Source organism: Anomalospiza imberbis, chromosome Z (genome assembly GCF_031753505.1).
Source record: "Anomalospiza imberbis isolate Cuckoo-Finch-1a 21T00152 chromosome Z, ASM3175350v1, whole genome shotgun sequence".
NCBI classification, from domain to species: domain Eukaryota; kingdom Metazoa; phylum Chordata; class Aves; order Passeriformes; family Viduidae; genus Anomalospiza; species Anomalospiza imberbis.
Window position 1 is genome coordinate 2,057,508 of NC_089721.1, and position 22,881 is coordinate 2,080,388.

Genomic DNA, 22,881 nt, shown 5'->3' on the forward strand with positions numbered 1-22,881 from the left:
AAAGAGTAGTTTTTAAGTCTTTCTTGCCCATCTGTTTACCTATCAGACACGCCAGAAATTCAGCATTCAGGTTCTCTGCTAAAAATATTTACTTTATACTAATTTACATCCCTCCAACTGCATTTTAACCAAAATGAATTAAGTAACATGGTGCCTTTTTTTTCTAAAACGTGGCTCCTTTTGTATATTCAGTATTTTTTTTCCTTCATAAAAGAAGTATTTCTTCTGTTCATTTACTTCTAGTACTGAACATCCAATATGATTATGTTTATTTATCTTTAGCCTGGATCTTACCTTAAACTCAAGGAACTAACTTACAATCTTTCTGATTTCCATAGACATATAGATAAGTAATGTTAATTTTTAATTGCAATTTAACTATTGATGTTGATAAGTGAGACAATCTTTTCAGGTATTTGAAGTTAAGAATGAACTAGAATGGTCAAAGTTGACAAAATTGTTTTGTAAACTGAATAAAGTATGTATTGAAATATATATAGCTGTGCAATACAAATTTTAAGAGGCATCATTCACAGAATATTTCAAATTTACAGCAGCAGCAAAACAATGCTTTAAATGCTTCCTGTGCACTTACTACAACAAGATTTATTCAATCTTTTCTTTATTTTAGGGTTAAAAAAAATCCCCAAGCCCAAAAATGCATCTTTGCGTATTAAAAATGCTGGCATTTATTTAATTGGTCCCTCTTCTGTCTATAAACTTTAAACTATAGTTTTTTAATTATGCCAAATTTAAAGGACAAGAAATTTGAGGTCACAAAATGGTCAGAATTAAAGATTCCTCTCTCATTTTCAAGACGACACCTCCTTCAAAACAGCACCCAAGAAATGCCTCAATGATGTCTTTTTATGGGATCTCTTAAATACAATCTAAGTAATAACCAAATCCAAAGTAATTTAATTTAGTAAGTCTGGCAACATAACAATGTAAGATATGCTTCATCTTCATTCTAACTAGCAATGCTTGTTTCCTCTGTGTTATTCTGCTGCAGACACTGCCAAATTAGTATTTTACAGCAAATCATTCTTAACAGCCTAATTCTCTTTCCTATCTATTAACTATAATTGTCATTCTGAATTTATCCCTTGCAGATGCTTTATCCAAGATCTATGCACAGCTCTTAGGAGGAAGGAACCTGTATCCATCTCTTTGGGTTTACGGCATATTTAAAAAGCCTTGTTATTTTGTTAACAAAGTGAGATGCAGCTTTTTCAACATTAACACTTAAACTTTTTGACAGGTTTTTGTGATAGCCTAAAACATAAATCCTCCCCATTTCAATTCAGATTTTTCTGAGTTGTAGAAACCACAATGGTGGTAAATTGCAATATATTTTTGTATGTAATAGGATTTTTTTAAATCCCTTGCTTCTTCCAAAAGAGAAGTGTTTACACAGTAATAAATACTGATTCCCAGACTTGTTCTCATGCCAATTTCATTCAGAGTTAACTTGCAGCATCACATGTGAAACTGCTTAAAGAAAAAACTTCCTACCACAGCAGGAAGCCTAGCAGAATCTATTTCAGGACTCCTATGCCATGTTTATGTGGTGTTGAAGAATGGCAAAATTTTAGATGCCAAAAGAGAGGCTCAGTCATTAAAAGGTAAAAAATTGTTCCTCATCTGCAATAATCCAAAAATCACGGCATTCCCTGAAATAAAGAGCCAAAGATTCTGACTGCTCACACCAGTGAAAAGGTTCTCTGGAGCACCCCTGAAGTTTAGACTGAACCTGTATTTTCAGGTGTAAATTAACACCACAGGATGTATTCAGAATTCCATGACTTAGACTGTGCTGAGCTCCTGTGCAGCTCACAGTACTTGTATTGAAGTATCACCAGTAAAATCTCAACTCTTCAGTCTTCCTTGAGGAGAAAAACAAGCCTGGCACTATTTTAATCCACAGTACCTTCAAGTTCAGCAGAGAGACCTGACTGCTCTGTTTGCAACTTAATGGCATCATCATCATCACGTATTTCGCTGAACTTTTTCTTTACCTTACAAATTTAGCCAAACATATTTCAGAGTCAGTGATGCGGATGGTTTAAGAAAATATTTATTTAAACTATCGCATTATTTAAATGGAGGAGTTTTAGTGACACAACGTGAAAGATTACTGTATTCTGAAATGTGGCAATTTAATTTTTCAGACCACACACAAGCAAACTGCCTGCTGTAACACTACCTGTGCTGACATCTTAAGAGTCTGTGTAATTTTTGTCATGAGGGCCAAATTACCTGTCACTAAAAGTTTTAAAGCATCTCTATTGGCAAAGCTGTTTTTCAGGTAACAGAAGGCTAAAAATGAAAATTATATGAAAACAAGTGATGCTGAGTAAGTAACCAAGACTGCAGCTGAATGTCGAGACACAGACTAAGGGGAACACATGCTGCCTGTAAAAAACTCTTCATCATCAATGTGTACAGGTAATTCTTTTAAAAGCAAAGGTAGAAGTTTTTCATGCTTATGTCCTGACACTGAAGTCAAACCTTTCAGCTTTCCACAGTGTGCAGAGAACACTGGCAGACTGAAATTCCAGTAACGCTTTTTGATACCCTGTATTGTTTTCTATCTACACATTCGCTCCCTCAGTTTTGAGGCTATTCACAGTGTTTTGCTAAGTGCACTAAAATGGCTTTCTGGCCAGAAAAAGGAACTGAGTCCTTTGCCAGCTCCAGGCAGAGGGATGGCAGATGGTCTGGGAACCCACCACTGCAACGGAGCGCTGGGAGTCCGACCAGACTCGCAGCTCCACCGCAACTCTGACAACCACGACGTCTCCTTCACCCACCAACAGCACAGGATGCGTTTTTTTGGACAAACCACATCCTTATCTCTACAGAGGGTATTTTTCTCTCGCACTTTGGAGGGCGTTTCCCACAAAGCAAAGCCATTTATATTTAAAGGAAAACTGCAATGTGGCATCGAGCAGATGGCACATGCTGTGAAATTAGAATGAATGTTAGTGTCCCTCCCTCAGGATGGTTTGTGCACTCTTGCACTGCAGGTAAAGCTGGGCCTTGGTGTAATCATCACTAATAGTCAAGCTCTTCATGTGATGGGACCCCTTCACCAAAAGCATCTTGTTCATGGTCAGGACTGAAAGGCAAATACAGAAGAACCCAGGAATACACAAACAATATCCTGGAGATGCATAAGATCCCCACAATGGCCCTCAGAAACCTGAAAATACCATGTGATGCCATTCTGGGTCACGAGGTCCTTTTATGACTTAAAAAAAGAATGTGACCTGAGGGACTTATTCTATGTGTTTTGGGGTTTTTTGAGAGGTGGGGAAGAACCTGTCCCAAAAATCAGTGAAATAGTCTTCTTCAACAGGCTTTAAATTAGGCTTAAATTGCCCAAAGTGTAAATATTATAAATAAAAAGGCAAAAACTCTGAAAGCTACAAGACTAACTGGCTAAATCGGTAAACATAATTTTAGATTTCTATAAAAAGTTTACTACACAATAATTATGAGGATATTTGCCATTTCCAGACATTCTAATAATAAACATTTACTTCCTCTGTGCAACCTGCTTCCCAGCAGGTGTGGGAAAAATGCCAGTTTTTGTGGTGACAGCATCATCCACCATAATCAACTCAGTTAAATCAGTTATTTGTAAAATCTGCTGCAGTATTTTAAATAATTAATCTAGAAAGCATTAGTTCAGCAACTTAATATTGCAGTTTTCCTTTAAATGTTCTTGCCCTATGTAAGATGCTATTTTTCTCAAAAAGAAAAAACTTCTAGCACAACAGGCAAAAAGGCATGTAACCCAGTAAAAATTGGCAAGCAAAAAAAAACTTATTTTTACGTATTTTTATTTTTATGGATTTTTTCTGATTGCCATATGATGATGGTTCTATGGTATAATATGCTGTAAGAATAATTCACACAAAATCCTGTCCACAGCACTTGGACTAATAAAATAACAAAAACTCAGCAGACAAAAAACTTGAAGAATTCAACTTTCTTTTGCTAACAAAATGACACTAACAAAATGACAAGAAGGCCTCTATAATTTCCTGCCTCCCATCTTAACACAGATGAGTCAGAAAGTTAGAAGTGTAGAAATTATTGAACCTAATGACATAAGAAAATGGTAACAACTTCGTCTAACAACTAAAATGTTGAAAATTTGGGTGTGAATATAGCTTGGGCACCTGTGTAATCATATCTGTATCCTAAAATAGGTGACCAGCTGCAATCTGAAAGAACTTAGAATAAGGCTCAGCAGGTTTGTCATGCACTGACATGTCAAGCTGAAAGCACAGAATAAGTGCAATAATGGCCAGGGCCTTACTGTTACACAGGCAAGTGGTGTGCCGTGCCATTTCTAACACAGCTGCCAAGCTGTGGGCTTTATATATTAAAGCAAAGCTGGCCACTTATCTTAAGAATTAGATTAACACCATCTAAGGGGATTTGACAGCACTGACATGAGTTCATATAGGCTTACAAAGATCTGAAAAATCCAGAATTCAAAGGTAGTCCTTCCTCCCATTTACCATATCTATGCTTTGCTGGTGTGTAGAAGTGCACAGGAACCTCAGAACAGATTTTTTTAATTTGCCCACGTCTTGTTATTACACTGCAGTCTTCAAATTTACACAGAGCTGCAGTTCTCCTGGGTTTTTCTCAAGTGTCACTCATCTAACTTAGCATGACAGCTGAGAAACTATGTCAGGCGCATTACAGTTCAGTTTAAAAACATCCTCTACCTGCTATCTCTGCAGTGATTGTCTTGCTGCGTCCTGAAACCTCTTCGTAGTCGTCCGACGAGCTCATGCTGGAGTCACACGTCAGGTCACTGTCGCTGGTACTGCTGTCCTGCAGCAGGTTGTACTTCTTGCGAGCAGCTGCCTCCCGCTTCTGTCTCAGGAGCCGGATCCTCTCTTTGTGCTTTTGGCTCCGGTGACCTTTCACCTTGGCAACTGGGCCGTTCTGCTTATCGCCAGACTGTCGGCTTTTCTTGGCAGATACTGTTGAAGTCTCACTTTCAGACCTGGATCTCCTGGATTTCCTCCCGACCGCAGCCCCAGACACTGCAGAAGGGTCTCCCACCGCGGTGGCTTCAGCTTGGCAGGGTTTGTTGTCCTCTGCAGAAGACAGAGTGTCTGAGTCGGCCAAATGCCCACTGGAGGAAGGGGAAAGCATGCACTGGTTAGAAGAGTCACTCTCATAAACTTGGTCACCTGCTGGCTTGTCGTTCTCTGTAGACGCCAGCTGAGACTCTGAGGAGTCCCGCTTCAGTTCCATCAGCAAGCAAGGCATGGAAGAGAGCACCACAGAGTCCGCTGCAGTGGGCACGCTGTCCTTCTGAGGCTGCGTCTCGAGTTCTGTAGGCCTGTCTTCATCAGGAACAGCCTCTTGCTCTTCAGAAGTCTTTGGTGGAATTTCTGAATCGACAAATTCTTCTGCTTTTCCTACTGCCTCCATCTTCATTGCAGAGCAAGGTCCTTCCAGTCTCAAAGCATTGAGCACGTTGTCTAGGAGGCTGGGTGAGCTAGATGTGGTCTCTAACAATGCAGCAGCCTGCACAGGAACAGAACAGTAGGAAAGAATTACACAAGTAGCTCAGCCTGCTCTTCACACTGTTACCTTAAAAAACTCACTGCTTTTGGTTGCAAACAGACTTGAGTTTACAGAGCCCCAGAGTGGTTTGGGATGGAGGGAACCTTAAATCCTCCATCCCACCCTCTGCAATGGGCAGGGACACCTTCCTCTATCCCAGGGTGCTCAAAGCCCCATCCAGCCTGGCCTTGGACACTTCCAGGGATCCAGGGGCAGCCACAGCTGCTCTGGGCACCCTGTGCCAGGGCCTGCCCACCCTCCCAGCCAGCAATTCCTGGTTCCCAATATCCCATCTGTGCCTGCCCTCTGGCAGTGGCAGCCACTGCCTGTGTGCTGTCCCTGCATGCCTTGTCCCCAGTCCCTCTGCAGCTCTCCTGGAGCCCCTTGAGGCCCTGGCAGGGGCTCTGAGCTCTCCCTGGAGCCCTCTCTTGTGCAGGTGAACACCTCCTGGGCTCTCCCAGCCTGGCTTTACAGAAGCGCATCTTATTGCTCAGCATCATGTTGGTTTTCTTAATTTACCTTTCCTAGTGAACTCATCCTGTTACACCAAATTATTCCTTCATTTACACATCCACGAAAAATGGCACTGGAATGGAGTTCCCAGTGGAAACATTCTGCATGGGAACCCTATATACCAAAGACTTATTAAGTAAAGAAGTGCTACTGAATTGTCAGAGGCACAGCTACAGGCTCTGGCTCCAGAGGTGTTAGCTACATGTCACACAGATTGCTCTCACCAGAGCACCACCATGCTGGTGAGTCACACAAGATGTTTTAGGAATATCTAATTCACCATTCAGGAAGTCCTTGATTGTCTCCTGTGCAAGCCCTGGTTATATGAGAACCTCAAGACTGATTTCGTTTCTCTCAAATCTGCCAGGAAAGAAGCATTACATAGTAGGGGCTGCAAGTGAAAAACATTATCTATTCACACCAGTTTTCTACATTTTACTTCAAGTTACAATTTAATAAATTTTATTGCTTCAGTGCAAATAAAAAGACCAAGCTATTCATCTGACTGATAACTTGCACATTATCTACCCAAAACTACCTGAAGCAACTTCAAAGAAATTTTCTTGGCGAGATCAATAGTTACCATTCTGTCTTCATTATTCACACATTGCCTTTCACCTCAATTTTCTCTTGGAATACAACACAGAATAAAGATCTTTCAATTACCACATTCACTTACAGATGAATGGCATAGAACAAATCCTTTACAGCTTCAGAAGTACAGTAAATTTTAAATTTATGGCACTTCAAAAAACAAAGTGCAGGCAAGAAAACGCAGCAGTGAGATCTTATCTGAAAAACTACACTTCTGCAGAGGCGGCCACTCATCACTTGAGCACCCTGAGGAAGCAGGGATGGTTCAGAGAGATTACTCTGTACCCTGAGAATCCTTCTCCGGTTTCCTGATCCATCCCAAGCTGCCTGGAAACATGTAATTTTATACATGTATGTAATACACAATATAAGGGTATTTCCCTGCTTCTGAAAGGAGATGTGCAAAGCTCAGCATTGTCCGGTGTGCCCTAAATCACTCTGAAACTTCATTTTTAGAGAATACTAAAATAGAGTTCATGCTTTCTTCAGGCTAATGAATGATCTACTGTATGGTGCAAGGAAATGGTGAAAATACTCATGGGAAAGAAACACCAGCTAAGGAAAGAAAGGTTGGTTAATATCAGACATCACAAGAAAGATGGAGATGACAAGACCAAGCCTGCTAAACATGAGGGAAAAAAAAGCCGCAAACCCAAAATCCCAAACAATAAACTCAGCATATCCCTTCCAAAAACCAGAAAAAAATGCATATTGTGGAATAGAGGAACATGTATATTAGGAAAAGTATTTGTGCATACTTTTGCTGAGTAACCCTCTCTTGAAAGCAACTTTAAAGAAGACTTTCTAGAGACAGTAATTTCATGTAAGCAGTAAACATTGTCACCGTAGAGCAGGACGGGAATGAGAAGACTCCAAGTCGAAGGCAAGAGAATGAACTCTGATTTATTTCAAATGCACCGCTCTATTTCTCGAGAACATCGTGCAGACTAATTTCATTGGTCTTAGCGTAAAAACATCTCACACCACTGGTGTGCAGTGAATGACACACGGTGGCAGAACATACCTACAAACAATGTGAACAACAAGATAGATTAGAGAATTATTTACATTCTTTCCCAACTGTCTCCCAGGCTCTCGCCTGGTTAGAAAACCTTCTCTTTTTTCTCTGACTGAACAAACACAAAACAACATGCAGGAGTAATTTATTTTCAAGGCTACAGCAGAGCACCAACAAACCCAAATGATGAATACACATGTTCTGAGATATAAAGGCATGTCAGTAAAATCACTATTTGCATGTAATTCACTCACAAATCTGTATTATCAAATAATTCTCCTATTATACAGGTAAGTAAAACACAGATTTGATGATGGAACAAATGGAATTTGTATTATACCTGCTAGTGCAGCTCCTAGCTTTCCTCTGGCCATGCACTTTAAAGTATCTTCTCTAAGAGTTTTGAAATGTACACACAGGGAAAATATTGGCTGCTCAGACACAAACCAAAAGAGTATTAGCTTGGCCAAATGAAAACATACTTAAATATTCATACTAAAAACTGCAGAACAATTTCTGCACTGTTCAACCTTTTAGCCTGGGGAGCACAAAGAACAGAGTCTGACATGAAGCTAAAGGGCAGCCAAAGTCAGCTGCAGACTTTTTTCCACAAATGTGGAAACATTCAGAAACATCATCTACCTCACAGCTTCCAAAGGGGCTGTAACAACACCTGCACTTGCCTTTCCATCTCTCTGGTCTATCAGCCAGAAAAAAATATGTTTCATCTGCACATTGCCACCTTGGTAACAACTCAATTAAAATTATTTTATTGGATTTTTTAATATTAAATGGGATCTTTAACTATGCCAACCACACTGGTTTGATCCTTCACACAGTGATTTTCAGTGAGTTGGCAGTAGAGGAGGGAATAGTAATTTCATTACACTGATGTGTTTATGTGTATATAGAAAAAAAAAAAACCACATGCTCTGGTAAGGTTTGTACTCTACAGGTCCATTGAACTGGCTCTTTAGACATCGCCAATTCCTTTATTAATATATACATATATATACCAGAGCTTTGCCTTTCTTTCAGTGGGAAAAAAATAACCCTACCATGACTCAAACAGACTTTGCTTCAGGGAAGAATACAGTCCATTTGGCAAAAAATATCTATGCCAAGGAAAGCCTTGTCTCAAAGAAAGAAAAAAACGTCTGTACTTAGTTCTTCCTGAAAAATGTATTGAACAGTAAGAACAGACTTTATTGAAAAACTCCCACTCCATTCTTGCCACTCACCTTTCTAGTAACAGTACTAGAAGAGGAAATCTCAAGGCGGTGCAAGCAAAAGACCATTTTTCTACTGAAATGAGAACACAGCACTGAAAATAAGTTGTGATGCTTATAGACACAGATGGATACTTAATTAGACGTTGATCAGAAATGTCATTCTCCTCTTCCTGGTGAACAGATATTGCAATGAAAATTTTAAAAGGTAATTTGTAAAAACTTCTGTGCTGGATTTTTCCAACAGAAAATGTTATTTTCCAAATCACACACAGAACACAAAAGTGCGCAGAAACCATTAAATTATCCTGGGAAATATTTTCAAATCATGGACTCATTTGTAAAGGCACACAATTTTTACACTAGGGAATCTGCACTTCAGGGAAGAAATCCAGAAGGATTTTGAAGGTCAGATTTGCAGAGACAGCTCAGCCTCTCTGGGTTTTGTCCCCATTCTTTTCCCACCTAAATGTGACTGCACCATCATATTCCCTCCTGTGCACAGAACTGGCTCACCCTTCTGTGCGTAGTTTCCTTTTAATAATCCAGCAGATATCAAAATGAGAAAGTAAGTGACATTTTCTGCCAGAGCTCACAGGAAGGAGGGATGGGAGAGCAAGCACAAATCATCCCTGTAAAAAAAAAATAACAAATCTGATTAAAAGCTGCCTGCTGTTTTGTATCATCACACCTTGAACTCACAGGTTCTGCCTAGACAAGAGTAGAAGGTCCTGAGCATTCCTTCTCAGCACTGTTTGCTCTGGGAAGAGACTTTTGTAAATAAAAAAAAAAAAAAGAAAAAGTTTAAGAGCAAAAAGCCTCAGAGATTATAACAGCTTCCTAAAGAACAATTTTCATGTAATATGTACTACAGCACAAAGACTTATATTAAAGATAGCAGGTTTCCCAAAGCAGAGTTTCAGGCATCAGATTATAAAAATAAATAATTTAAGAGTGTTAAAGCAGCAGATAAGCTGTGTGTCTCTGGAGAGCGACCCTGAACAAAGAAATCCCCAGGGAATTACAGAATTGAGGCACCTAGCCCTCACCCATCTTGCCTGCACCTCTTAGTTCCCCGCAGATTTTTGGGGCCTTACAGCACCTCATTGGGTCTTGCTCCATGTCCAGGCAGGCCATTCAACTCAGGTGGAACTGCAGCTTCTGCTGCTGGTTGTCGCCTGCTGATCTCTAGTTTGAGCTCCTGGTGCCTTTGCTTCGTGGTAGAGTACAGGGAGCTAAAAAAGCCCTCACCCAGGTAAGCAGTCCTCAGCAGCAATTAAAATATCTGTAATCAATGTCCTTCCCACAACACAGATAAAACTCAGCTCTGCATCAGTTATTAGGAAGATTAAGGAAATTAATTCTTTTCCAGAAACAAACATTTCTAGCTAAGTTCAGAGCTTAAGGTTGAAGGCTTCATCAAATCCAGCTACTCAGGCCAAGTAATCAACATACTAAATCACATATCATATATTAACAGCTAGAATGTTACTCATTCTACTCACAACTTACTTCAGCTGAACAAGGAGTATCTCTCAACAGTCTGAAATACTTAATAAACCCCATGACACCCTAACCTTAATTGTACATTGTTATTTTAGGTGTTATTGAGCTGACTAATGTTAAAGAATGCCTAGCCTGCATGAAGCGAACCAGCTCTTCTTTTTCTGAACCTATGGACAGGACAGATTCTTGTTTTGCAGGTACTAGTGTTTTCATAGCAGCTTGCTGAAAAACTCACTTTAGCTTTTTACTGACACATTTCCTATTAATCAAAGTCCAATAGACCACTTCTTTTCCCTGCTTATGGTCATATGCCAATTCTAGCAACTGTTGAAATGAAAAAAAATTACCTAGCAGAACGCTGCCTTTTAATGCCCTTTCAGTTAGTGCTGAAAGAAAACAGTTTGAACAACCCACCTCCTCTCACCACTTACCATTCAACTGGAAGCCATAATTTTTTTTTTTTAATGAGAAACTGTACCTATATTATTGAAGCAAATAACATCGTGTACATTCTTTAGGCTTTTGTGACTACATAAATGAAAAGTTAAACTGCAGTGCTGCATACAAGTTATTTTTTCAGAGTACAGAGTTAACTAGAGATCCTTTCATATCCTTCCAACCTCACAGTTTCAGTGCCACAGAAGTGAGTTCTTTTCATCTAAATATGAATGTTTTGATATTTATAAAGAACTAAATACTATAATGGCTCATTTTTACACAAACAATTATTTCCATCTCCAGTGGATTACATTATCTCAGATTTACCCAACAGAGATGGAATAAATCAGAGGTGAGAGAAGTAATGACGAATGCATAAAACAGAGGCTAATAAAATTATGTAAAACAGCTGACTACTTTTAAAAATGTAAACACACAGACAAGCTCATTAAGAACTCTGACTTGAACACTTGATAGACTGTGTGTCTGAGGAGGGTGGGTTGGGAGAGAAGCTGCAAACAGCCTGGGTACTGAAGAGTTGACTGTAATGCATGTCTGCTTCATAATACAGGATAAATTGTTGGCAAAAAGCAAAGTTAGGCCCTCTTCTGACAGAAGGACATGTAACTCTGAAGATGTGAAGTGCTAACGAACCTGCCCACTGCCACTGTGTCTCGATCACCCTTTCTATCTTCTCAAATCACCTTCCTTTCCATTGAAAATGAACACAATTAATCCAGTGAACTCACCAGTGACATTTTAGTACAAAAACCACATAGAGATATCAGAGAATCACAGAATGGTTTGGGTTGGAAGGGACCTTAAAGATGATCCAGTTCCAATCCCCTGCCAAGGGCAAGGACACCATCCATTGGATCAGGCTGTTCCAAGCCTCATCCACCCTTCCCTTGGACACTTCCTGGGACACAGCATCCTGTACCAGGGCCTCACTGCCCTCACAGCCAAGAATTTCTTCTTAATACTTCATCTAAACCTACTTGCTGTCAGTTTAAAGCCATTACCTTATGCCAGAGAGCAGAATGCTTAATTAACTAAAAATTAATAAATTAAAAAAATCAGACATCTATCAGGAAAGACTGATCTGCACGCAGACAAATGTAGAAATACCGACACTTTCTGGACTTCCCAGCTTGTTCACCTCCTCCCGAAGATACCACACATTCCTTTTCATTTTCTTTTAAGTCTCACACTAACCTGTGCACTTCAAACAACCAAAGCGAGACCAGAACTCAGTCAATTTAAGTCAAGACAGTTGACTCAGCTCTGTGTGGATGTGTGTGCACGATGCTCCACGGCAGATTTTTCATAACACTGAGCCGCCCCCACAGGGATACTGTGTAATTTATATAGCGTTCCTTTGAAAATGCTGCCCTAAAGCTGACTCACTGGCATGCAACTCTACCTAAGGCACATTTCTGGGAGTGGAGCTGGATCTTTATCAGATGATTCACAAATTAGGCCTGGTAGCAATCCCAAAGAATAGGACCCTTTGGAACAGACAGCATAAGAGAATTGCAGTACAAAACAAAAGAAGAAAGGATTAAACTATTTCTGTGTTTCAATTGCTTTTGCATAAATAAATGAAGGTTAAAAACAGGCTGCTCCTACTGAATGCTCAACAGGCTGCATATACAAATTTCTGAAGCCTGGATACAAATTACAAGTGTATGTGCTAATACAAAGCTTTGCAGAGCATCCTTTGCGATCCTGAAAAGCTAGATTTTTTTTATCCTACATAAGAAGTAAGACTGCACATTCAACTAGAGGTTTTTGTATTGTAATGCTTAATGCACATATTCTGCCTATTCCAAAGGACAGGCAAGTACCAGCTAAGGTTTATTTCACAACTCCACACACAGGCTTCCATAAACATTCACCAGCTGCACTTGGAACTCCGCAATAAAAAAATCACAGCCCTTGCACACAGATAAAAGCACGCAGGGTTGGCTGCACTTAGCCTTCTAAGAATCTCCTTTCTTCCTCATAATGAAACCATTTTTCTCAAGGGCACAGCAATTTAAAGTCTACAAAGCTCTCTACTCTAAAACTTAGAGGGGGCATATCTTTATTACTACTTGTTCCTAAAACTTTAAGTGACTCACTTTTACATTTTTTTCTTTCAATAAAACAAGTGGCAGAAATCAACACAACAAAAGCTCCCTTTTCTCTCTGCAACACATCAGTTTGCAGGAGATCACCCTACAGAGGATCATCACAGGGATGAACCATCTTGTTCTAAGATACCGAGTTTCACAGGTTTTCCCACTTCACCTATCAATTTCTGTTTCTTGAACGAAATGGGTTCTGTGCTTCCCCACTACATACAAACAGATGTCCTAAGGAAACGTGACAAAAGTAATGCTCACAAAAAAGCCAATTTTTAATTGCTTGAGCACCACGTAACAAATTAATCCTAATTTTCAGAGCAGAAGTTAGGAACATTTACCTGAGCTATACCGAAAGGAATCAACATTGTGTCATTTGCCAACAGCTCCAACTGATAGATCAGCACAACTGCAATGTAACTTCAAAGTAGTAAATACATCTCAGCAGTGCCATATTCACAGAATCATAAAGGTTAGAAAATACCTCTAAAATCATCAAGTGCAACCTTCAACCCAGCACCACCACCATGTTCACCACTAAACCATGTCAAGTGCCACATTCCACAGCGATTTTCCAGCATCTCCACATCTCCCCAAAAGCTCAAGGCACTGAACTAGACGTGCTGTGGGTTTAGGACAGCCACTTAACAAAGACAAGTTATGAGACACTAAGTAACTCTACAGTTTGTAAATATTTTATGGTCAGGTGGTTTTACACATCTTTGCCATGGTAAACAAACAAAACTGACTCTCAGGTATTTTTAAAGTTTCAAATGCTTTAACTCAACACCAGTGAATGTTTTTGCCATAAGGTATAAGGCAGTAAGATACCCATTCTAAGGTCTGACCATCAGGTGACACATCCAAATTCTACAGAAGGACTGAAAGGGAGCTGCAAGCCCAACAAAGCCCTGATCTCAAATAATTTTCCTATCCACATAGCTACTCATAGTGTTCACATGCTTCTTTAATTCCTGAGCTAGTAGTATCAAATCTAAATACTGTAATACAGATTTACAGGAGGTATACCACAGAAAAATAAATGGTATCAGTACACTAAAGTAAAGTCATGTGGCATTTTCAAATGATGAAATTTAACAGCTGTTGGGATGTTCTTGACACCAAATTACCAGTACCAAGAGGTGCCAGTTGATTTCAGCATCCACCAGATTGCTAACAGTCACAGTGCAGCCTCTACATGTCCAAAGTGCTCCTAAAAGAACAAAGGATTCAAATCACAGGTCTCAGTATGAAGCAAACACAGGTTGGTTCTACAAATGAACAAAAACTACTTTGGGTATTTAAAAAAGAAGAACAGAATGGGTCAAAAGCCAGTCAGGTGTGTGATAACCAAAAATGCCTCTAACATGGGCTTTACTATCTTTCTACAGTATTTACTTCCACTTGGCAGAGGAGAAGAAATTTGAGCCCTACTTCAAGAGAACAACAGAGAGACTAGAACACAACAGACAGACCAGAACGCAGACATTTCTTTCCCACAACACACAAAAGACTTTGCATGTATTTGACTGCGGAAATTAAATAACAGTATGTAAGAAGATATCAAGTTACCAGCTACATAAAGAGAATAAGAAAATTAAAAGGCAGTTTTCAGTAGAACCATGCAAGCAAGTACTGACAGAAGAAAAAAAAATAAAAAACCAAACATTTAACCCCCTCTTTCCCTCCCTCCCCAGAAAAAAATGCAAACCAAACAATCCTTAAAATGCATCTTTTACCCCAAAACTACTTCTTACATTATTATTCCTGTTTAGAAAAAAGTGGCTCAGCTGGCAGAACTAATGGTTAGCAACAGGAGACAAACTATATAAACAGCTTTCCCAGTAAAACGGGACATGGAAGAAAAAAACCAAAAGAGCATGGAGTCTGGATTATCAATTCAACCTCATTCCATTAATTCAACACAGCCTTATTGCTGCTGGAGCTTGGAGAGCTCCATATAGACAAACAACAATATCCACTACAGATGTTAAACAGTAAAAAAACCATTTTGATCTTGTAAAATTAACAATGGAAATCAGGTGTCTGTTATCAAATTCACTTTAAGTTGAGGTGAGGCTTATAAGTAATTATTGAGGGCTTATGAAGGTAACCCAGGCAAGATATTCAATAAACTTCCTTAGCTTAGTTTTATTCAACAATTCCTGGATTTTCTTTATTACAGTGAGTGGATCTAAAGTCTGTATTTTGCATTTAAGATGCTAACAACAGTAAGTGGAACCATGAAAAATAGAACTTCACCTTGAAGGCTTTCAAAACACAATACTCAAAAAATACATGTTTTTTTGTAACTCCTCACAGATTCTGCTCAGTGTTACCTCCTCTGGACAAACCTTAGTTACTGGCAACAGAAATTGCACTTATGGGCTCACGGGCACCACTACCCAAAAGACCACTTTCCTACAAGGGCAACTTCACCTCCAAAAAACTTCTCACCAAACACAATGAGGACCCCACAAGCATTTCACCCAACTTACTTCACTAGGAGACAGCCTTTAAATCATGGCATTTCCAGCCACAAGCACAAAAAATTAGTAGACAACATTGCTGATCTATTATTTACCAAAATTTTTTCGTGAAATTGCCAGATTAATTAGAAATGTCTATCTGACAAGATATGGCATTCCAAGAGAGTATGAACCAGGAGAGTGAGCTGAGGAGCCAGGAGGATTACCAGCTGATGAGAAAGCCAAAGTACAAGAGAACAGCACTGGATCGGCCCCACCTTGCTATCAGGACAACTTGATCTTTTTTTTTTCTTCAGGTGTTTGAGCATCAGTTTCACACTGGAACCACTGAAATGCAAGAGTCCCAGTGGAAAACAAATTACTGAAATGGTAATTGTTTCATCATGAAGACAAATAATATTATAAAGTCTGGCTCTTAGTTATTCCCAGCTCTGTTACTGTGAGTCACTTGGCCTCTACCCATGTTGGATGAATGGAACTGAAATCTGCCTCCTCTAAAGTAAGTTGTGAAATGCTAACCATCAAGCATCACGAAACAAGACACTAGAGCAAAGAGGTAGCAAGAGGAACAATCAAGGTCTGGGTTTTCCTGCTCATTTTCAGGAAATTTTGAAACATCACACAGAAGAGCATCTTGCAGGACACTGCAGAATCCTCACTATAATGTCAAATCCATGATCCACACACACTGAAACAAGAATGATAGCTTGAAGGAGTCTTCAAATACGTGCATTTATTTAAAAAGTGACCACCTGTTCCACTTATGAATCAAAAGTTGTCAGACTGAGTATTAACAGCTTCTAAGCTGTTTTCTTGGAGATCAAATATCACCAGGCATGGTAAGGCTGAAGCCTGTACACTATTCTGCTACTTAGATCATTTATGAGCATTGGAGAGACAGACTATGTGGTCAAATTGATAGAAAACCCCTGAACACCTTCTCAAATAATAAGGGGTATAAGGTGAATCATTCTGAACATAAAGCTGACACACCTCATGACCACGGGCAAGTTACTCGACCTCCTGGAGCAGTCAGTAATGCATCTGACACAGTGTCACTGCAACACCTGCGCTGCTGAGCTGCATCTCATTTCCAGCCCTGCGCGAGTAACCCGTGTGTGCCCCAGCTGCAGGGAGCCAGTCACATCCACAGAGAAACTGCTACAAGCTCCATTCAAGCTGATCAGACACGGGGAGAGACAACTCTAGCAAGTGGGAATGGGCAAACACAGGTTTAAATTTGAATCCTTAAACAGTAACACCGAGTAAGTGATGAGGTATCAGTCACTCAGCTTAGCTCAGAGTCAGACTAGGTCCATCAGAGAAGGCAGCAGCACAGGCTAATGTTTACACCATATGCACACTTTGATTTACAGTCCCTTTCATCCAGTTCTCTTTCTGCTCAAAACTGTACATTTGTGGACGTTGTGTTCTAAACCTCAAGTCGCAGACTCAGAACTGCATTATGCGTTAAAAACCTTGAACAAAGATGTGACAGAAAGTACTACTTCTGTGGTGATTTGTGTTTGTGCCACAAACAACATCTGCTGCCACAGATTCCGGTATCTTAAGTTTGGCTGCTCCTGAGTTAGAGTGATAAAGTTCTGAACTCCCATTCATGTGATTAACTTTATTTTGGTTCTGGAAAACGAAAAGTTGTTTCCTTTCCACACAAGGTCATCTCAGAGCATCAACAAACACTGTACTACACTTTATCTCGGAGCTCTTTCCCAGCACTATGCCTCCTGGGAGAGTCCCCCTCTCCCACCGCTGCTTCATTTTCAGCTCCCGTCACCACCAATAATGTTCAAGCCAGAAAAAATATTCAAGTTTTAGTAAAATATTCAAGTTTTAGTAATTCTTTTCCAGAGTATAAGTTACACACTGGCAATAATGGTATTAATATCTTTTACTTTGTTCTAGTAAATAGGTTATTAAATCTGCTGCTCAGTTTCTGTCAATGGTTGCAGTTTTCTAAGCCATTATGTCAACTGCAGATAAAAACACAGAAGCTGAGATTGACCACAGACCCAATTCTGTCAAAAAGTACCCCGAACACAACAATTTTGAAATGTTATAGACAAGTATGTGTAGGTTGCTTGAAACTATTTACTCATTGAAAAACTTTCCAAAGCTTTCATATCACTAGATAATTGGTGGTATTTTGGTCAGAGGGTAACCAGAGAGTTGGATCACTCAGTGTGCAGCCCCTTCCCCGTGTGGTACGTAGAGACCCCCCTACCTCATTAACAGATGTTTCAGTGAGATGTTGATGTACAGGCAGGTCAAAGACGGCACATATATCCTTGGTGGTGCAGGGAGTTGATGTGATAATACACAAGGTAAAGGGAAGAAAGTGAACAGGATCCAGGCAAAGAATCCTGCATTTTAAAGGTAAATATACAGCAAGGAAAAGGAGGTCAGGACAGCCAAGGCAATTATTTCTTGTTGCTCTGATTGAGTTAAACCAACTTATCCCTCTAATGTTTGATGTTCAAAGCCCTTCATGATAATCCATATTTACTCTTTGTTCACTCAACCTTAACTTACCCCATTAATCACACCCCCTCCACAGTGCCCATTTGTCAAAGGTACCCAAACATCCTTCCTACCTCCTCTTTATCATCTCGAGCAGGGCAACATTTTCTGTGCACTGTGACTATTCTCAACTGCCTTGTAGGCGGCCTCAGGTTCCTTCCCGTTTCCCCTCCCTCCACAGCACGCAGCTTAAGGCACCCACTCCTGGTTTGTGCTCTGTGATTCCCTCCAAGCAGGCAGAGATGGCCAGGCTGCGCTGCCACACACGTCACACGTCTGGATGTGTAAGGCCACCACAGTCCTTCCTCCTCCCTGACTTCCCACTGCACCTCTTCACCACGCCAACCAGCAGCTGGGCTAGAGAGCAAACAGTAAGAGTTGACACAGTGTAATTAAAAAATTCGAGTGTTTCAAAATGAGTCAGAACTGCTACCCTCATGTACTCCAGCAGAAATACCAGCTGCCCAGACTCACACACCGCCTTCCATCACCTGCTGCATCCCTGCCCTTGATTCCCCAGACAGAGCACCAGTCCGTGGCAAGCCAGAACCACAGAAAATTGCTTTCACTGGCTTTCACTAGCCACATAACCACCCGTTTGGAGCTTGCCTGGACAGCACCAACCTCCTCTAGATCACTGGAGGAGAAAAATACTCAGAAAATGACTCTTAAGAACAACTGCTGCTGGACAGATGAGTTCCCCACACTTCCTCTCACTGCTTTCTTGCCAGGTATCTATATATGTGTGTGCGTGTGTATATATATGGGGGGGATGTCAGGGCTTAGCAAACATATGACAAGCACCTCACTGCTCTCCTGAGATTTGCTACAGACCTGTTTCCTCCACAGAGGCCACGATTCCCTCCTCCAGGGCAGCAGGGAAAGCTGTGCTGCCCGGACTGCCTGGCTCCCAGCTCTTGTACCACAGGAGCAGCAATTACAGGTGGTAGCTGGGGCAGGAGAACCACACGGTGGGGAGCTCAAAAGAGCACCACACTCAGTTTCCACCTCAAGGTCATACACTGTGTTTTTAATAGACTTAAGCAACTTAGCATGCTTTACGAGAACCATTTTAAAAGTAGCATTTGCTTCCTGTTCCAAGGAGCATTACTGTTTGTACTTAAATTTATAGCTTGGAGAGTGGAAATAGTACAGCCCTTGCCTGTAAGTGAAACTATTATTTGGTCTGATGCTTGATAAGTACCAGAGAAGATCTAAAACCTAATAAAATCTCTGGGAGGGGGAATGAAAAGAAATTTTACATTTTTAAAGGGATGCTCAAGGGTTCAAAGATTTACTTACTCATTCACTTTTAAAAGCTAGAATTACTTGTCAGGAAGACAAAAAGTCAAACAGGACTGACTGTGCTGGTTTAAAGTGCACAACTAGTTACAACCACGACCTTGCTTAACTAAGTTATTTCAGTTATAGTTTCACCAAGGTACTGACAAACTTTAAGGCAAGTTGCCTTGTTAGACAGTTAACAAACTAAGACATAAATACAATTTAATGCTGCTTAACAAAGGTGGAAGCAACGTAACCCTAAAAATAAATTTAAAAATTAAAAAGAAACCAAAGAAAACAAAACAACAAGTCTTTCAGAAAGTGGCCTTTGTTGTCCAATAACCTCCAGGCCAAGGAAGTTACAGCAGCGGAACTGGGGAAATAGTTAAAACATTACGAGTCTGCTCAGCACACCTTTTTTTTCGCTTTTAAAAATGAACCAGTAGCACAGTAAAGTTTTATATTCTCCTCGGATGGCTGTGTGGCTCGGAGCCACATCTGCAACCCATTAGATGTCAGGAGCACAAGGGGAACCCGGGCTAGATACGCAACGAGCAACCTGAGCGCCCTTCCCATACAAAACACATTTTCCCACCAGAGGAACACACCATCCCAGGTAAATAAAGACGCGAAGAAACCCCTGGAGAAGCGCACAACTGGAGCCCTTGCACCCCTTGTTTTTCCAAGGGGTAACCCCCCAACAGCTCACGCGGCTTCAAAAACTCGTTGCAGGAAGAAAAAAATAAATCAGTAAGTAAAAGAGGCACGTTAACAAAAGTACCGGGAAAGACAAAGCGGCACGCCGAGGATCTGCGGGGAGTTTCGCCCCCGCGGGGTCAGGGCGGAGGGGCTGGGGCTGAGGCAGGAGCAGCAGCAGCGGCAGCGGCAGCGGCAGCGGCGGCGGCGCGACCACCCCTGAGGGGCGCAGCCCGCGCCCCGGGACGGCCGGGCCGGCACCTCCCCTCCCCGCGGCGCCGGGCCGCCCCCCGCCCGCACGGCAACCGCGCTCACCTGTGCGAGGCTGCGCCCCTCGCGGCCTCGCCGGCGGGGGCAGCGGCCGGGGCATGAGCGGCCGGAGGAGCCGGAGCCGCGGGAGCAGCCGGAGTGGCCGGGAAGAGCCGGGAATGTCACTGGCGCCGCGCGCGCCGTCACTTCCGCCCGCCGCGCGCGCCCGCGCGGGCCGCCCGCGCCGCGCAGCGACCCCGCGCGGCCGGAGCGGGAACGGCGGGAGCGCCGCTGTGTCCCTGTGTCCCTGTGTCCCTGTGTCCCTGTGTCTCTGTGACACTGTGACACTGTGTCCCTGTGTCCCTGTGACACTGTGTCCCTGTGACACTGTGTCCCTGTGTCCCTGTGACACTGTGTCCCTGTGTCCCTGTGTCCCTGTGACACTGTGTCCCTGTGTCCCTGTGTCCCTGTGACTGTGTCCCTGTGTCCCTGTGACCCTGTCCCTGTGATCCTGTGTCCCTGTGACCCTGTGTCCCTGTGACACTGTGTCCCTGTGTCCCTGTGTCCCTGTCCCTGTGACCCTCTGTCCCTGTGTCCCTGTGACCCTGTGTCCCTGTGCCTCTGTGACCCTGTGTCCCTGTGTCCCCCAGTCCCTGTTCCTGTGATTGTGTCCCTGTGTCCCTGTGTCCTTGTCCCTGTGTCCTTGTGTCCCCCAGTCGCCGTCCCTGTGACTCTGTGTCCTTGTGTCCCTGTGACCCTGTCCCTGTGACTCTGTGTCCCTGTGTCCCCCAGTCCCTGTTCCTGTGACTCTGTCCCTGTGTCCCTGTGTCCCTGTCCCTGTGTCCCTGTGTCCCCCAGTCCCTGTGTCCCTGTGTCCCTGTGTCCCTGTGTCCCCCAGTCCCTGTCCCTGTGTCCCTGTGTCCCTGTGTCCCCCAGTCCCTGTGACTCTGTGTCCCTATGTCCCTGCCCCCGTGTCCCCGAGTCCCTTTCAAGGAAGGTGAACGCATTATTTGCGGTGTCAGCATGAAGGAAAGCACTAACAAAATCTGCACTTGAGCAAAGACAAAACCTTCCTGCTGCTGGGCTGCGGACAGAATCCAGAGCCCGCTCCGATTTCCTACACAGCTTGAACCATCAGCCTTCACCACCCAGCTGGCTGCTTCTGGAGGGGAAAAACATCCAGAACTTGTATTTCCAGGGAGGGGGGAAACATCGAGAACCTGTATTTCTGGGGAATAACGTGCTTTGGCGGCACGGCCCCTGAAGGACGCCCGGAGGACACCACGCAGCTCTCAGGCGTTGGGACACGGCAGCCAGGAACAGGCAGAGCAGTTTTGGACGGAGTACGGGAAAGCATAAGGACGCGGGCGAGGGCGGTGAGCATCTGCCTTGGATTTGCAGGAAGAGTGGTACATGGGAAGGAGCTCCGAGACTCCACGGCTGAAGGAGTCAGCAGGCTGGAGGCTTTACAAAAGAGAGGAAAAGGAATGCTGGCTGTCTTAAATACCGCGGAATTAGTAAACTGAGCGGGGAGACACCAGTCATCTGTAAATGTCTGGATGAAGCAAGTGGCATCAAGGGAGAAGGCTGGGGATACATTAATTATTTTAATGGGGTGAAATTACAGAAGGGCATGTCTAAGCTGAGAATCCGTGTGGAAAACCTTTGAATGGAGAACCACAGGCTGGAAAAATCGTCTCCCTAAGGGAGGTGATGAAAGCTTTATTGCCTGAGATTTTAAATGACAGATTAGGGGAAATTCTGAAGGGACTCATTCTGAAACATCAGGGAGATTATACTGAAAAATTAGGAAAGGGAAGAGGAAAGGCTGGAGGTGGTGCTGGCTCCAGGAATTTTGGGAGTACAGCCCAGCACATCTTCTAGGCTCCTCTGGCTCCATGTTATCATTCTTTGACTCTGTCTGCCAAGAATGCAATGATTTCAGTGTTAGTTACCCCACAAGGACGTGATAAGAACTCCTCCGCCAGGAAGAAATGTGGTTGAGCAAAGGGAATCTCAGCGCTTCCCCAAGGACAACGGGAGGAAATCAACTCAGTCCCGGAGCACAACCTTGAGCCACATTCTCTTATCAAAGTAAGAGGTGGTTGTGAGAATATTTTGGCTAATAAGGGCTTCCAGGCTGGCTTATCTCAGACAGCTCCTGGCAGGTGGATGCTCCCCCATCCCTGCTCCCTTCTCTTTCCCAGCCCCAGGCCAAAAGTTTCCCTCCACCTCCAGACTGAAGAATGACTTTTCAAGAGCTCTTCTCAGAGGCATCTATAGGTACATAACTAAGCATCCTCTGCAAAGGAAGCTTCACCTTCCAAGCAACATTTAAACAACACCCATTTTCCAAGTCTCTGAAATCACAAATGTGGTGCTGAGAGCCAGCCACGCCATCCCCCTGCTGCTCTTGAGGTCACCCAGGCTCCCCTGCAGCACAGCACTGGCCAAACAGAAACCATGGAAAAGGTGTCCAGAACACCATGGTGTTCATCCACCCCTGAGGAACAGCCAGAGTCTCCTTGGGAAGGAAAAGAAATAAAACATTTCCTCACTGCTAGGTTTTATCGGCCAACATAATCTAATTAACCTGCACA

The 22,881-nt window shown here is 42.5% G+C and overlaps 1 protein-coding gene across 4 annotated transcripts in view; it reads right to left on the minus strand.

Moving 5' to 3' along the window:
- Positions 1-20,483, minus strand: part of ARK2N (arkadia (RNF111) N-terminal like PKA signaling regulator 2N) — a 46,201-nt gene extending 25,718 nt beyond the window's left edge. For 2 of the 4 annotated variants that reach the window (XM_068175791.1, XM_068175794.1), the window contains exons 1-2: positions 20,348-20,483; positions 4,749-5,562 (exon numbers count right to left, since the gene is read on the minus strand). In XM_068175791.1, the coding sequence (XP_068031892.1) occupies positions 4,749-5,472 (724 nt within the window). In that variant the 5' untranslated portion in view covers positions 5,473-5,562; positions 20,348-20,483. Of the gene's footprint in view, positions 1-4,748; positions 5,563-14,782; positions 14,805-20,109; positions 20,132-20,347 lie in introns of those variants that run through there. The other 2 variants (XM_068175792.1, XM_068175793.1) reach the window with 2 other exon arrangements.
- Positions 20,484-22,881: the final 2,398 nt, after the last annotated feature.